This window comes from Ascidiella aspersa, chromosome 9, assembly GCF_963924565.1.
Source record: "Ascidiella aspersa chromosome 9, kaAscAspe10.2, whole genome shotgun sequence".
Taxonomy (NCBI): Eukaryota; Metazoa; Chordata; class Ascidiacea; order Phlebobranchia; family Ascidiidae; genus Ascidiella; species Ascidiella aspersa.
Window position 1 is genome coordinate 14,585,466 of NC_139455.1, and position 16,217 is coordinate 14,601,682.

General features: G+C 35.9%; 1 protein-coding gene across 1 annotated transcript; it reads right to left on the bottom strand.

Annotated features, from left to right (window-relative positions):
• Positions 1 to 6,071: 6,071 nt before the first annotated feature.
• LOC146133146 (uncharacterized) lies at positions 6,072 to 14,651 on the bottom strand. Its single transcript, XM_083397658.1, has 5 exons — positions 14,451 to 14,651; positions 11,104 to 11,173; positions 7,721 to 7,792; positions 7,082 to 7,243; positions 6,072 to 6,205 (listed from the first exon to the last, which is right to left on the bottom strand). The coding sequence occupies exons 1-5, from the start codon at positions 14,649 to 14,651 to the stop codon at positions 6,072 to 6,074; spliced, it is 639 nt and encodes a 212-aa protein (XP_083253784.1).
• Between the last annotated feature and the right edge of the window lie 1,566 nt (positions 14,652 to 16,217).

The following is a 16,217-nucleotide window of genomic DNA, read 5'->3' on the forward strand; positions in this document are numbered from 1 at the left end:
AATGTATCCTGGCTGCGTTTAAATTTCTTTATTTGGGCAGCAATTTTTTTCAAAACCTACCAGTGATAGTTATACAATGTCACCAGAATTTTAATTTTATATATTTCTGACCAGTCTGCATTCTGTGGACCAGAAGCTACACAGCACAAAACGCTATCACACAATAAGTAAAGGCAAAATAAACATAATATGACAGAATTATTGGGAAAAAATTATACCATAGACTAGTACTAAGAATGGTCTATATTTTTTTAATATAAAAACAAAGTTTAAAAAATGTAAAAAATACTAATATTCATTATTAAATGTTATTATTGGCAAAAATAGAGATAAAAATTCTTGATACTACATTTTACTGAACAAATTCAGGTTGCACAAGAAAATACATTAACAGTGATATAAAATTTCTGTGCTTGGCTAAATTGGTAAATGGCACATCTAAATTTTGAAACTATGGTTGAATTGTGTTAGGATTCCAAACGTCTGGATCATAATATTACCAATAGTGAGAACAATTAATCACATTCATAAAACACTTTGCTGACATACTAAAAAAATCAAAAATATGAAATAACTGTCAGGTTGTTTTAAATTTTTTGTTTAAGGCAACCAATTGGGCATTTATTGAACCATGTAGAAGCACGTGCATCATTGCAATTAGTTTTTTGGCTTTTCTATTTTCGAATTGGTTACATAAGGTAAATGAAGTTAAAAGTTATGTTTGTAGTTATTAATCACATTTCCCAGTTAATGCAGCTTAAACAGATGAAAGTTGGATGGGGTTTTCCTTAGCTTGACAAACACATGAGCCATTTTTATAAGGTATATATTCCCCTGTTCGACCCTATAGCCCTAGCAGTCACTTCCCTATTCCCTAATTTTTATATTATTTGCCCACAGCTCTCTCGATGTATCACACATGCATTCAGATCGGATTAAACTGCTGGATTTTCGTTTTACACCGCTGGATTTTTATTGTTCTTATTTTTTCAATACGTTGTTGTTGTTGTTAACGTTACTTTCCTGTTTTAATGTGCATTGTTTTACACATAGTCTGTGAAATGCAAAACTTTTTCAATTTTGTCTTTTAGACTGTGTTAGTGTAATAGAGCAATTTAAGTAACACTATAAAATTTGTGTGTTTTGCAGGTCCACAGACCAATTTTCTCAGTTTTCTTGTCTTTTTACAGTTCTTTATTGTCAACATTTTTATACTGCCGTGTTTGTTTTACTTCAATACTATATTATTTCTATATTTTCCTGGATGGTAATTGTTTAGAAGATTTAGTAAGAATTTGCAAGTGTAAATAATTACAGTCAGATATGTCACAACAAGTATAAGTGTTTTAAAAATTCAAAAACATCGTTATTATGTTTCTTTTTTGCGCATTATACCGTAGTTGCGAACGTAATTTGTAACTTCATTTCCAACGTAATTTGTAGGGCATGGAGTCCAAACTATTACGCAAACATAACAATGTGAACGCTTTCAATAACCTTGTTTTACAACGTAGTTTCCAACGTCGTGAACTTTGTCCGGAATCACACATTTTTACGTAAAAATAACGTCTGTGATAAACTTATAAATAACGTCGCTGAACATCGTAATTTGCAACGTCTAATCTACGTCGTCTGGAATGGACACTTCTACGTAAAAACAACGTTCATGATAAACGTATAAATAACGTAGTTGCACAACGTCGCATCTAGGTCGTAAAGTGTCGAAGCTTTTACGTGAAAATAACGTTCATGATGAACGTCTAAATAACGTAGTTGCACAACGTCGCATCTACATCGTTTGGTGTCGACGCTTTTACGTGAAAATATCGTTCAGGATAAACGTATAAATAACGTCGCTGAACATCGTAATTTGCAACGTCTAATCTACGTCATCTGGAGTAGACACTTCTACGTAAAAATAACGTTTATGATAAACGCATAAATAACGTAGTTGCACAACGTCGCATCTAGGTCGTAAAGTGTCGACGCTTTTACGTAGAAATAACGTTGGTTGCAACGTCTTATCGACCAAACTTAAACCAAAAATCTACGTCGCTGCGACGTCAAATTGTTAGCTGGGCAGTAGGCTATATTGATGTAGTAGTGATGTACTCGTGTCATGCCTGGCTTGTTGTTTATTATATTATTAGTTATATTTACTATTATAAATTACATTTTGCAGTGCGCAAGCATGTTAAAGACATTTTCACTTAAACTGTTTATTTTCTGGTAACACATCAAAATATGAAGTGTGGCACGAAGAAGCGGTTGCTGAACAATAAGGACGTTTAGTTGTTTCCTCAATACAATTGGTTATTTCCTCTATACCAGTGATTCCCAAACTTTTTTTCTCGCGTACCATTTTGAGCTTTTGTACAGTGATCATGTACCACTAATTTAGGCCTACATCCGACTAGAATATCTTAAACTATAACTATTTTGGCATATAGATAAGAAAATGAGCATGTAGCCGTATTAAAGTTCAACAAATGTCATTTCAGGAAGACATAAAATCCAAAAATTAAACAAAACACAGCAAATAGTTTTAATGCGATTCATGTAGTTGTTTTTTCTCCACCAGCTGCTAACAATTAGAGTTTTATTACTTAACAAGATAAGTGTTACGTCATAAACATGCGGAACCTCAAATTAAAGGAAACTAAAACGCAACATCGCAAATTGCCCAATCTGAAAGTTTTAAAAGTTGAAAGTTGTCGGAAATTGATATAGATGCCTCAAAAAGTTTTCGCAAAATTTATACGTTGTCGCGTACCACCTAAAAGACTCTCGCGTACCACCGGTGGTACGCGTACCACAGTTTGGGAACCACTGCTCTATACAATCAAACATTTTAGTATATATTTCGCAAAAATTGTTGTTCCCTATAACTACATGCAGTTAGCAAATAAAAGTGAATTGAACTCATATTTTCAAGGGGTCAAATGCAAAATCTCAACAATGTAGATCTTTTTGTTTTATTGTATTAATTACACGTTACAAGCGAGAAACAAATAAAAAGCACAACAAAGCATTTAAAACTATCTCATAGGCAACATTTATTTAAGTGGTTGAATCGTAGCCTCGTAGGATAATGAACGTTTTAACCTCCGACACGCGGTAACTTTGATCATATTTGAATATTCTGAAAAAACAATAATGTCACTATGGTCACAACTCGTCAAAAATTTGAAAAAATCGGCGAGTCCAACACCCCAATCAAAACCCCAAAACGGTAATAAAATAAGCTAAAATTGGGAGTAATAAACCAAAATTGACATTTTACTTATGTCGTCATCAAAGGTATAAATGGTAATAACTTGTAAAATAAAAAAATATAAGTCATAAAATTAAATAAGTATTGTTAAAACAAAATTTTAATTCTTGTTTGTTTAAGTCCAATAAGAGATTATTTCACTAAGGTGAAAAGTTCAGAGTTTGGGGGGATACGGGGTGAATGGCACAAAAATCAAGTAAGATCCGGGCAAAATTCGAAGTATTGCACCAAAATGAATATCTATGCAAAAATATCACGTCTAAATATATCGTGTGCATGCCGGAAGGTTTTGCACATATAGCCCCCCCCCCCCACTGATAGCCTATAGCCAAGGTTACCATCTGCTCAGACCAAAAAATAAGCACGCTACTCCTAAAAAGTAAGCACGCTACTAAAGACCAGGGGCAGATCAAGGATTCTGTGGGTGAAATCCAAGCTTTCAGGAATAACGTTATAAAATAAAATAAAAACTTGAAAAACAGCTATTTTTGTATGCGCAAAACGTAGCTTAATCGCGCGAAGCGCGAAAAATGCGTTTATTTGGTTGAAATTGGCAAGTTAATCACCCTTATTTGATGCAACCTTTGTCAACTTTTTGCGTCAGAGCGCACCTGTACAGTGTATACTTTTTAAACCGAGGTCGGCAACTTTCTTCTAGTCGCGGGCCAAACTAAGTTCTCGACGGGCCTTAATAGATTTTGTTTAGCCTATCATAAAAGACGGAATGCATCAGCGAAAAAAATTATGGATTAAATTGAATAAACTTTAATTTTAGAGAGTTTCATGCTTCCATTTCGATATAGCTACCAGGCGTACGCCGCCTTTGGTCTGAGAAGCCCTCTGAAGAACGCAAATATACCTAAGGGCAAGGCAAATAGGACTCGAAGCGCGACATTGCATCCAAAATTAAGCACAAATCGTAGAAATTATTAAGCACGATATGGCAACCCTGCCTATAGCCCTATACCTGGGAAGGCGAACCACTGACCCGCAACAGATTTTTAATCTAGAACAGTGGTCGACAAACTGTGGGCCGCAGAGCCATTTTTAGTGGGCCGCGAGTTACTTTTCAACAGCTTAGTGGTATCATTGCACTTTATTTTAAAAGTTCTTTTGGCTATTTTTTTATATTGTCTCAGCGTGGTTTGGAACCACGCGTTAAATGTGGTCCTGGGAGTCTGTCGAACTATGTTTTTTGCCAACATTAATTTTATGTATCCGGAAAAATTTTCGCGCTTCTCACTTATATTCTTCGTTTTATAGTATGTTTTACAATATCGCATGCAAGTGCTTTAGGCACTAAGGCGCCGTGTAATATTTCACATTAAAACAAATATCTAGAATCCGACACTGTTCCCGATCCGTAGTGGAGTTTACGTAGTGGGCCTTCAATATCTCTGAAAAGAGTGTTTTGGGCCGCGACAAAAAAAGTTTGCTGACCACTGCTCTAGAATTTAAAAATATCGAGAAGGTATCCATTATTTTCAGGAAAAGACAAATGTAAAAAAAAACTTTTCGTTAGATAGCACTATATAAATCAGGGCTTCCCAATATGTGGGTCGTAAAAGAGTGCTTTAGGGGTGACGAGTATATGCCTATATTAACTGCACTATAAAAAATGCGTTCAGAAAAGCAGACAACTTGAAGCACTTTGTTTATCGGTGTAGAACAGGGGTGGGCAATTATTTTCAACTGTGGGCCGCATGAGAAACTTAAAATGTTGTGGCGGGCCGGGTCCAAAATGGAATCTCAAATACAATCAATATGCCGTCATACCTCGACATTATAAACTAAGTAAGCCAACGAACTTGTTATTACGTTTGGAGTTGTGCGCAAAGATGCACTTAAGTCGAATTAAAAACAAGCCACAAGAATGAAAAAAAGCCACTTTATGCTTTTTGAGGCTTTCGGTGACCGATGTGCTAACCTACCTGCGGTACAATGGCCATATTGCAAAGACGATATAAATCGGGAGAAACACATAACATGGCATTCACTATATTAGATTGACAAAATGTTAATCGTTATATTAGAAAACGGTCGGTATTTCGTTCATATTTTAAAGACGGGATACTTTCGACTGAAGCGTAAAATGTATATATAAATATTGAGCTATTTGTTAAAACTTTGTTGGAAAGATTGCCACAGTGCGTATAGGACGCTATTTGTTTGTAATGATGCCAAAAACGCGTAAAAACAAGAGAAAGACAGAAGAGATTCGCGCAAAGCGCGAAAACAATTTCCATTTTAGTCTATAAAACAGGCTAAAAATCCAATTTGGTGGGGTCATGACTATAGATCCGTCCCTGGAAAAAGTGTTTACGGTACAACCAAACATGTAGAAATTAGCCCTTGTTTTAGCTTAGCTCAGGTATTTTAAGGAAAATAAGTCGGGGGCCGGATTAAATTGCTTGCTGGGACGGATCCGGCCCACAGGCCGTATGTTACCCAGGTCTGGTGTACAACGTAAAGGGTGGCGACCCTTTATGGAAAAATAAGAGCAAACAGATTAAAAATTTTAAAGACCCTGGTTAAAACCATGCTGAAAAACTTTCTGCTGAACTCATGTAATCCCATAAAAATTGGGGAGCGACTACTTGCAACTCAAAACAAATGTATTCACACCAACGTGACGAACCCCATTACTGGAGTACTGGGGCTATGAGTGCAAATTTTATTATTTAATCCACACGAAACAAGTACAAGAAGAAATTTCATCGTGTTCGTTTACAATACTACCTTGACTCGATTAGCACAAGATAAATGAGTCATGGCTGGTCTACGGCTCTTTCCTCGCCTATGTCTTGCTAGCGAAATCGGCATCACACTTGTTTGAAATTGCCGGCAGTCGTTCACATTTCGAGTCCTGGTTGGCGGGACCGCGCGTGCCATCTTGTTTGTCGGAAACTCGTGATGTGATAACATTGGGCACTGTAAACAAAATAATGCCAAGCAAGGTACTGGCTGCAATATATGCCGCTGCAGCAGAAGCCGTTGAGCATTTTTGGAATGTCAGTAGTGTTTAAATTTATTCAAACACATTAACCTAAATAATTGTATTATATTCTAAGATGACACCCAGCTATAATTCTATAGTTTACGTTACACTTGCGTATGAGGAAAATAAGTTAACACAAATATCAGGTTTTTGTGCTGGAATCAGCTAGAACAGAAAAATGAATCCATAAACCTAATAAACAGTTAATCCGCGGAAATCATGGTAATTATCAGAAAAGTGTGAGAAAATCCCTGGTGCTAAAGGTCGGCAACCTTTTTCGCACTGCAGACGGGTTTAAACTAAATTGTTATCACAAATAACACCACATTTTTAGTGATGTAAATTTATTACAACTTAGACCAAGTGTGTAGGCCAAGTATAAACTAAGAGTGGGCAACCTTTTCCTATCGCAGGTTAAAACCAAACTCAGAAAGGCCGTTACCTTTAACTGATAATTATGTTGTTAAAATGTGTAGTTTTAGGAATATTATTATAACAACTGCTAAAAATCACTGAAGGGTTTTTGCAATTGAAAATAGGTCAAACTATTCTGGTACTAGACTAAAAATGAATCTACCTTTTTCTGTTTTGTTATCTGGAGTTATACGCAGTCTTCCTAAACCAGAACAACATGTTAGAAAATTAATTAACAGCACAAAGTGATGTTTTCCAAAATTAAAATCTGTGTTTTGTTATATAAGGAAGTTTTTTAATCGAAAATAAATTTTGACCGTTACAAATTTAAAATTCGCAATGGAGGACAGTATATCAATTTCCCAACGTGTACCGCTTTCTTGGTGTTCGTTTACCTATTCCCATGACGGCCCCGTTTCGATGAGGGGAATGCCCGAAGCGGGTTGTCTTTACCATGCCCCTGAATTTGCTAGGCACCTGTTGAGGCCACTTGAAACATTGTCGCTGAATGGTGTTTGTGGTGTAGTGGACTTCCGGTTGGCTGCGCGCTGACGGGGCTAAAAAACAGGTTTGGGCACTTAGCAATTCAGTTTTTGTTTACGAGCTTCTAACGCTGCCTATACGGTACAAAACATATACTTTTATACAATACATATATAAAAGTTTATACAATACGTATATATAAAAGTACCAGTACTTTTCGCAGGCTTTTTTACTGGTAGTGACTTGTTCGTTTAACAATCTGTTTAATTTACCACATTTCACTCGCAGGAATTACAAATAAATAATTACTATACGATTAGCAACATGTTTTTTATTCGCTGGAACCTGAAAAAATAATGACTTCAAAATATATGTTAGACAAAGTTAAAGTGATTGCTTTTTGGCTTGTGATTAGATGATATATACAGTATAGTTTCATTAACAACCTTTTTTTCCACTGATTTTGAATGAGGTTACTTATGTACAGAACAAAAACCATATACTTTCATAATAAAATATATAGCAATTTTACACTCACAAAAAATGTTTACCTTCTTTGCTTATTGGAGTCATGTACTTCGCTAAAACTTCAGTATCGTGTCGACAAGAGAAGTTTGTTGCACCTTGCATCGCACAAAATAAACGTTAAATATTTTTTCAGTTTGAAATTTTTAGTTCGACGGTTTGTTGTTTTGTTTTTATGGAATAATTATTGCGGAATTTTACACAGTAGAATCTACAGTATTATTGTCATATTTATAACAATTTAACAACAATCGCTGCTCATGACAAAAGTTAAGTCGTAAATATCAAACGTCTTAAATTGCCCTAACGACATATTTTTTCAACGTAAATTAATCGATTAAGTTATGCATTATTTTCGCAAATTTTCGTAAAACTCTGGCAATATCATCGTAGATGCAACATAGCACTCTTTATGGTATGAATTTTTCAACTTTAAGAAGATTAAGCAAAAATACATTGCTTTTCTACCTCTATTAAACGTTAACCTGGTATTTCGCACACAAATCGCAAAAATAAATTAAACGTCAATTATTTTGTTTGCCACTTCTTAGTGGAATATTTATTGCGACTTTATTGATAAAATTCACTCACACGATGGTCGATTTTACTCAGGGAAAATTAAGATATTATATTAGAGATTTTTTTGTATTCTAGAGTCTAGACCCATGTCTATATTTGTTTCACAAATTGTTCGGTCAATACCTTCGGAGGCACAACCGATTTCTGTGCCCCCAAATACTGTATTTACACTCTAGTTTAGCGTTTTTCAACCGGTGCGCCGCGGCGCAGTGGTGCGCCATGGAAGGCTGCCAGGTACGCCGCTAGCAATAAAGGAAAAAATGATTTAGGTCTTTTTATATAAAACATATATTTTTTTACTTTCCTATTAAGCTTAGCTCATTGATTCTACAAGCCTTTCTAGTAGGAAACGCAATAAGACCTACAAAGGAACAATATCTAAAGCAGATAAAGAATTGATTTTTTTTTTCAATGCGAAGACCGTAATGGCATATTGTAATTTACAATTCCAAAATAAAACTGTACTGTTAAATCTGTTCGAAAAGCTTCTCTGTGTCCCAAGGATCTTCGTACCCCTTGATGTTCAATCTTGTACCCCTAAGGCAGGGGTTCCCAACGTATGGTACACGTACCACTAGTGGTACGCGAAGGTTGTCCAGGTGGTACGCGCGAGTAGCTTCCGTTTTTTTTCACAAAAAACTGAATTCACAACTTTTATATTTGGTTTATCTTTTTTTTAGCCTATTCATGTTACGTAACTATCTCTGTTGTTTCATACCATTACGATCGTCAAACTACAGGTCTTGACGATTGTCAACAAGGAGCACAGTTGATTTAAAAAGCCGTACAACGCTGTGGGAAAGTGGGCCCTAGGGGGGCGCGAAGCAATTCTTAGGTGGGCGCAAGCTCTACCTTCAAATATTTAACTTTTTATAATGATGTTATCAGTTCCATGTTGCGTTAGTTATTAAATCTGCTTGTATGTCATCATATATGCATAACACAAAAAAAATTCACATGTTAAGAAAAAAAACTGAAGAAAAATGATTCATAGTTTTGCGATGAGCGAATTTTGAGTCTACTTATGTTTTAATATAATTTCTCGAATTTCGGGACAATATTTGCTACTTATACGCCCTATTGGGGCTGTGTTTAGTGATTCACAACAGTATGATATGGTTGAAGAAGATCTAAGGTCGTAAAAAGGTTGGGAACCCCTGCCCTAAGGGGTACGAGTACCCCCTGTTGGGAACCCCTGAGCTAGTACGTTAGGTTGGGCTTACGTTAGGTTATGCACGCATTTTTTAGGTGATTTTTGGTACGTGACGATCGTGTTTTTCTAAGCATGTGTTTATGTTTATTTGTTGATCGTTGGAGAACCTCTCTTTTCGTGGCCAGCATTCGTTTATCAGGAAATGTTTCTTTGCTTATAAACTTGTACCTCCTGGGAAGTTCACATATTCTTGTGGTAGATTATCTTTGTGTATGCATTTCAGCCAATTTCACAAACTATTTTCAATAAACGTAAGCTCTTAATTTCAAGAATATTCTGTAAAATATGGCAGAGGCATTATAGATGGCGGTTCTAACATCTGATGACAAAACATTTACTTACTATCAGTTACATTTTAAAAGTTTTTTTGTATAATAAGTCGATTAGTAAGTCTCATCAAAATCAGATGTTTTAGTAACTAGACTGATACCAGCACCAACAGTGTTCAACTACTGATAAATCGTCTTGGATAGTTCACTTATTTAAGCATTAGGTTTAGGCACTCAAAATCGATATTTTCTAAATTAGGTATATTTTTAGTAAAATTATGACAAATATTTTTTTTAGGACAGATAGGAAAGTGCACATTCCGCTTCTTTTGGCATCAAAATTAACTCTCTAGCACCACCGGTCACAGAGTTATAGCATATTTATTGGATTTGACCCCTGCATGACCTTTGCGTCAGGGTTGTCACCTGAGTATTCAAGGCAACTTCCCAAAAACATTTTTAAACTTAGTTTTGGGACCAAAGGCAACAATTGAGTGGGGACTTTTTTTGAATTAGTGATTTTAATTTTTTTCACTCCACCCTACTTTCTAGTCCAATGATTAAGGCTTTAAACAACTCAGTGACTGATTATTATAATCTGTAAAAGTAACAAAAAATGTAATCTTAAAAATGGCATGTCCCAAAAGAAGAGAAAGTACAGAAAAATTATTTGAATTTTGGATTTACATATCTTATTGAAAATGGTCTTTAAGTTCCTCAGTGCGTCTTGTGCGCGTGGAAACATTTTAAACAGTACCATGAAACCGGCTCCTTTAAAAAAGCACATAGCAAATTCTCATCCAATTATGATGAGCAAAAACTGAAGTTTTTAGTCAAAACTGTCCAGTCTGAAATGAAAAAAATAGACCAAACTGGAATGTTTTGACAACAACTCTTTGCCAAAAGCAAGTGAACCCGTCGCATTGATTATACCTGATGTAATTTGTTACTTTCCTTTTTCTAATAGATGAGAACTATTTTATATATTGTGGGTAAATCTGATATTCATCTTTGTTAAAGGGGTAAAATATAGAAAAAAGGTTAAGAACCCCTGGTCTACATCAAAACGCGTTGTGTCTGCTGACTGGAATCACAAATCTTTACACCACAAACAAAACACTTTATGGTTTTTGAAAAGAAAACATTTGCCACTGTTAGCAACATGGAAACAATGTTGAACTTATGTACCTTCGCGTCATTCAAGAGGATGTAATCTATGAGTAAGGTCTTTGTCTGTCCATTAGTGCGCCAACAACCGCAATAGCTGCTACTATAATATATATATAATACTTAGAGACACACAAAAAATTAGTAGATTTTTATTTCTTATGAAGTATAATAAACTTACGTAAATGTGGCAAAGTTTTAGAGCAGCGCAGTACGGGCATCATTTGATTGGGGTTCCATATGCCAAAAACCTGAAAGTGTATTTGTGGTAGTCATAAGCTGTTAAATATTGCTGTCTTTAAATAATTTATTTCATTGAAGGTACTTTGTAAAAATATGAATTTTGATATAGTGTGTTGATAAGATAGCGCTTTTAGCTTGTAGGTGTAAAACGTTAATTGAGTGTTTTAAAAGAGTCGTCACTAAGGGAAACATTCTTTTTGCTAAAACGTTATACAATATTTATGAAAAAAAAAAAAAAAAAAGCATCGTTTTTACAAAGGCAATCATGATGAATAAAGCCCCCCCCCTGGTCAGCCTTGCTGTCTCACAATTTAAAACATCCCCACAAGGCATGTGAATGTAAGAAGCAGGCGACAGGATTTTATTCACCGAAAATAAAATGTTAGGTCAGGCGTCCGAAAACTTATTTTTTTTTTTTTTTTTTTTTGTCGTTATTGGTCAAATTTTATTATTGTCGATGGATTTCTAACACCTAGAAAAAATAATGTTTTATAAAAGAATCGCAAATTTGCTTTTGAGGCAGTATATCTAGGGCTGAAGAGTTAACCCCGCACCTGCATCTATATAGCCCGCAGGCTGTAGTTTGGTGACCGCGTGGTTTAGCGATTTGCCCAATTTGTGACAATTATCGCAAGAGAATGTTTTAAAATAGAATCTGTATTGGTAAAAACCTCAGTCATAATTAACAAGTTTGGTATAAAAAAACAAACGTGACGGCTTGATCGAAAGGTAAATAGTCGAGTCTTATCAGTGAGTTTCTTCGCGCCACACTAGATAACCCATCATACACAATTCATTTTAATGATCATTAAGACGGGTTTGTTGCTGGCGGTTTTATTCTAGAACAAGATGTACAGCCGAAGATTCCTTTAAAACAAGGGTTTCTTGGTGTTAGTATTGACCTCAGCTTTAAGTAGCCAGGAAAAACGTGAATGTTTATACAAATACTAAACCTGTGTGCTTTATAAGTTTTGTATCTGATTTTGTCTAATAACAATAGAATGACAATCTTTCTTAAAATTAAAAGTGTTTTTACAGTAAAAAATTTGGAATAGGGCGACAAATATTTTTACTTTTATTTTAAAATAAATATACCAAATGCGCAATAATATCTACGTTGGAATTAGGCCTAAATTGCAGCCCCAAATAATATCCGAAAAAAATGGGAACCGTATTGGACGATTTTGCGCTCCCGTTTTGCTACCACGCGTTCTGGCATCGCCGTTTAGGCGCCTTACTTTAACGCGCCGAATTCGGTCACCTTATTGGGCACCGAATTGAAGACGGGGATGCTTTTTACAATATGCGCAATAATGTGCACGCGAAAATGTGCAAAAAGTGTACAGACATTTTAAAATGCCTTTAAAACACATTTTACAATGCCTTCTTGCCATTTGTTATCGTTATGGGTGGGTTTAAAAGTTTAGTTAAGGATGGAGCTATGTGTGGAGGACGTAATAGTTAGAAGTGGGTTTTGGGGTTACGTAAAAGGATAATCATATCTTGTTTTAACAGTTTAGGTCCTATTCTAACACGTTTTTTATGCCTAGTCAAACTTATGATTGTTCTTACTTATGAATTTTTAGATTTTTAAAAGTTAAGTTTTATCGACGTTGGCGTTATTCCGATTTCGGTATTATTGAGTTTCGCTCGAACCTTGAAAATTTTTTGTCCCGCTTTTTTGATAACTGTAAGGCCTGGCCATCGCGTGTCGGGTGGAATTTTTTTGGTTGAACTTTATTAACTTAAATATCGTTAACTTAGGAAATACAAATTACTACTATGCAATAAAACCTGTGGTGAGCCTTAATAAATTATCGTACAGTTTAAAATTTTACCGAAATTTAGTTTTAAATAGCATTTGACTCCAGTCATTAGACCGATAAGACAAACATCAACATCAGAACAAATCACAGCTCAGAATAATACCAAAAATACTATTACTTAATAGTCGTAGTACCGTCTAAATCGGAATAAGTCCTAAATTCGGCGGAATAAAACCTAAATGGCTAGAGACAGGCCTATACTAACCAACCCTTTACCTAATCCCAAACTCCATTCCTAAGTACATCACTAACTCCCTTAATAATTTCGACCCTATTTTCTAACCCCACCCATTCCCACCAATAACCCCTAACAGGGCCAAAAATCTTATGCCAAATCAGCAGCACCCTAACGGCGCCGGTCAAACGCTAGGGCGTCCCTATGTCGACATACCGGCCGATGCCAAACCGGCGGCCCCCGATCGTCCCCATACCTTCTACCTACAGTTTCTGGCGTTATTTTGACCATTTAGGTCTTATTCAGACGATTTCGATCTTATACTGTACTGGATATTAGTGCGTATTTGTTTTTATTATGTCGTTGTTTTAATACTATGGTTTTATAGATTTTTCTACTCTAGGTGATGTTGGTTTTTAGGTCTTATTATGTGTCACGCTTTATCTTTATTAAGCAAATATGCCGCTGATCGAATTAAATACCAAACGGGGTGGATCTTGCCCGCAGGCCGTAGTTTGGTGTCCCCTGATCTTCATCAATAGTTCAGTTCACGTCACTTAGTAAAACGTACTTTATTTCTAATATACATGGTAATTAACCAGCAAAAAAGTGGCATGTACAATAATAACGAAACAAAACATATTTTATGAACTTTAACATAAGTTGTATTTTCATGTCAAACAGCCTAAGTCCTAAACTAAAGGCATCGATGCGTAATTGATGTCCGTAATCATTTGATTTTATTATAGGCCTACCATAGGTCCTCTTTTTTCAAGAAAAGTGAATGGTCCTCCGAGGACGTTCAAAAATATATACCCAAATGTCCTCTTTTTTTGCACATCGAGTTAGTTGCTTATACTTTTAAAAAGACTTTTAGGCGAGACGTTGTATTTATTTCCAAAAAATACTCTAGCCATGAAATATGCTGAATTGCTGGTTTAAAAAAGTTTCCAATAAATTGCCCTACCAGCTCCACCTTCTTGATTGTTATTGCAAACATTGCGCCAGAAAAATTGCAACCGAACCTCACATGTAAAAAGGTCCATTAATAATGCAAACGTGTGTGATAATTTACTTTAAAACGTAGGATTTTAAATTATCACTTATAACTCTCATTGTAGCCGCAAACAGCAAAACCATCGCGCTCGCAACAAATATATCAATATTTGCGCTCGAGTCGGCCAGCAACGCCAAATTTCCTATCGAAAATTAATCCAAGAATCCCGTGCTGAAAATATGGTAGCTCTATTTTATTAGGTTTTAGAAGCTCGGGAGCTTACTTACGTGATTATGTCGATTGTATGGGCTCTGATACACGAGTCCTATGGGTTGCGGATTCTGTCTTCTGGTTGGAGAATGAAGTCTAATGTAATCCGTTTCTTCACTCTGTTCCGTAGGGACTTCTGACACTCGACTGCGAAAACCGTAATCGGACAGAGTGGTCGTTCGCGGCATTTTGCTCCGTTTTGTATAGACGTTCGCCATTGCGCTGTTTTGACAATATTGCGCTACGTAGTTTAAAGTGAAAAGTATTAGACCTGTAAACAAATTTGAATAACACAAACAAACGATACTACAAAACGAGACAGCAACAGAACTACACTTAGCTCATCTTTCCAAGCTAAACCAAATCACGAAAAATTGGCTGTTTAAATCAGTTGACTAAGTTACAATGTTACATCACAAGCTATTGTTATGATGTCATATTCTATACTGCGAAAAACAAATGTTTACAACGTTTAAATCAGCATTACACCGAGGGCTGACAGCACTGAGTTTTTACACCTACATCTATTTTTTTAGGATTTATCTATGTTTCTATTCTTTTCTTTTGGAAAAATAAAACCAATTTGTTTTAAATTTATGTTTTTCAGCGACGGCGCCGAACTTTATTTGGGTACATTTTGAAAGTTGTTTATATAGATTTTTCGTAATCCCATTAAACTACTTTTTTTTATCTAACTGCTATTTTATCTGTTATACTTCTGAGCATAATAACTGCTATTTAAGGTGTGTTGAAAATAATTTGTTTTGCCATAGCCAGTTTCGCAAGACGACTGAAAACGTTTAGTTATAGCCAGGAGCGCCCGCAGAAAATTTTCCAGGGGGGGGCAATCAGGGGCGTAACCAGAAAATCAAAAGGGGAATTGTCCTATTTTTCGTCTGACTTTAATGAATAATGACGTCATAAAATAGTGACAGTATGACGTCATAGAATGGTGATTGCAAGACGTGAGAAAAAAACTAATCAGAAACAGCCACGTCCAGCAAAAGCGGACCACGTGCGTCATCGACAATCCTGTCAGGCGCCAGCTGCAAAATCACGGTGTACAATCGTTAACTTCACAAACCAAGACCGTGAAATATGTGTGATTAATTGTGGTAGAATCACACATAATTTGACTATCAGCAGCACAGTTTTCAAGTTCCATGAACGGACGAGCGCTAAATTACAAGCACGTCTTTCGCCATCTGCAATACTAAACAAAGAATGTTTTTCCGGGTGTTATAAGATAAGCGCAACATCTGCGCCGAGATGTATGCCAATTCAGCTAAATTACAAGCTGCGGTTGAGGGGAAATAAGTTGTGTCCATTGCACACTTAGCACGTGTCTTAGAGTAGGCCTATGCTTAAATAGCATACTTTTGCGTTAACTATCATTACTTAAAAATGGAGACTTTGAAACGAGCACGACAGTCACCATTATACCTCCTTTTAAGAAACTGCTTCAGTTAAACAAATGTCGTGTTACACCAACATCGGATATTAGCGCACGCAGAGACCGAAGAGCGAGGAACATACTGCGTATAACTCGACGTTTATTAGCGAGTAAAAAAGAAAGAAGGTTTGACTTAGGGTTGTCAATTGTCGAATGCACACTTGCTAATCAGTCAACTTAAACAAATAACGAAAGAGAAAAACTTCCAGCGTTTACGGTTACGGTCGACCAAACAAAAGACGAAAAACGGCGTTTTGCGCTCGATTTAGGTTTCGCATTAGATTAAGACGCGTGACCCAATTACTTAAAGAGCACGCCGCTTCGAACAGTT

Coding starts and splice junctions, on each gene's coding strand:
- LOC146133146 (XM_083397658.1), bottom strand. CDS start 14,651: ATGGCGAACGTCTATACAAAACGGAGCAAAATGCCGCGAACGACCACT. Junction 7,793..11,103: donor TAAAACTTTGCCACATTTAC/GTAAGTTTATTA, acceptor GTGCGATGCAAG/GTGCAACAAACTTCTCTTGT. Junction 6,206..7,081: donor CGGGGCCGTCATGGGAATAG/GTAAACGAACAC, acceptor TTTTGTTTACAG/TGCCCAATGTTATCACATCA.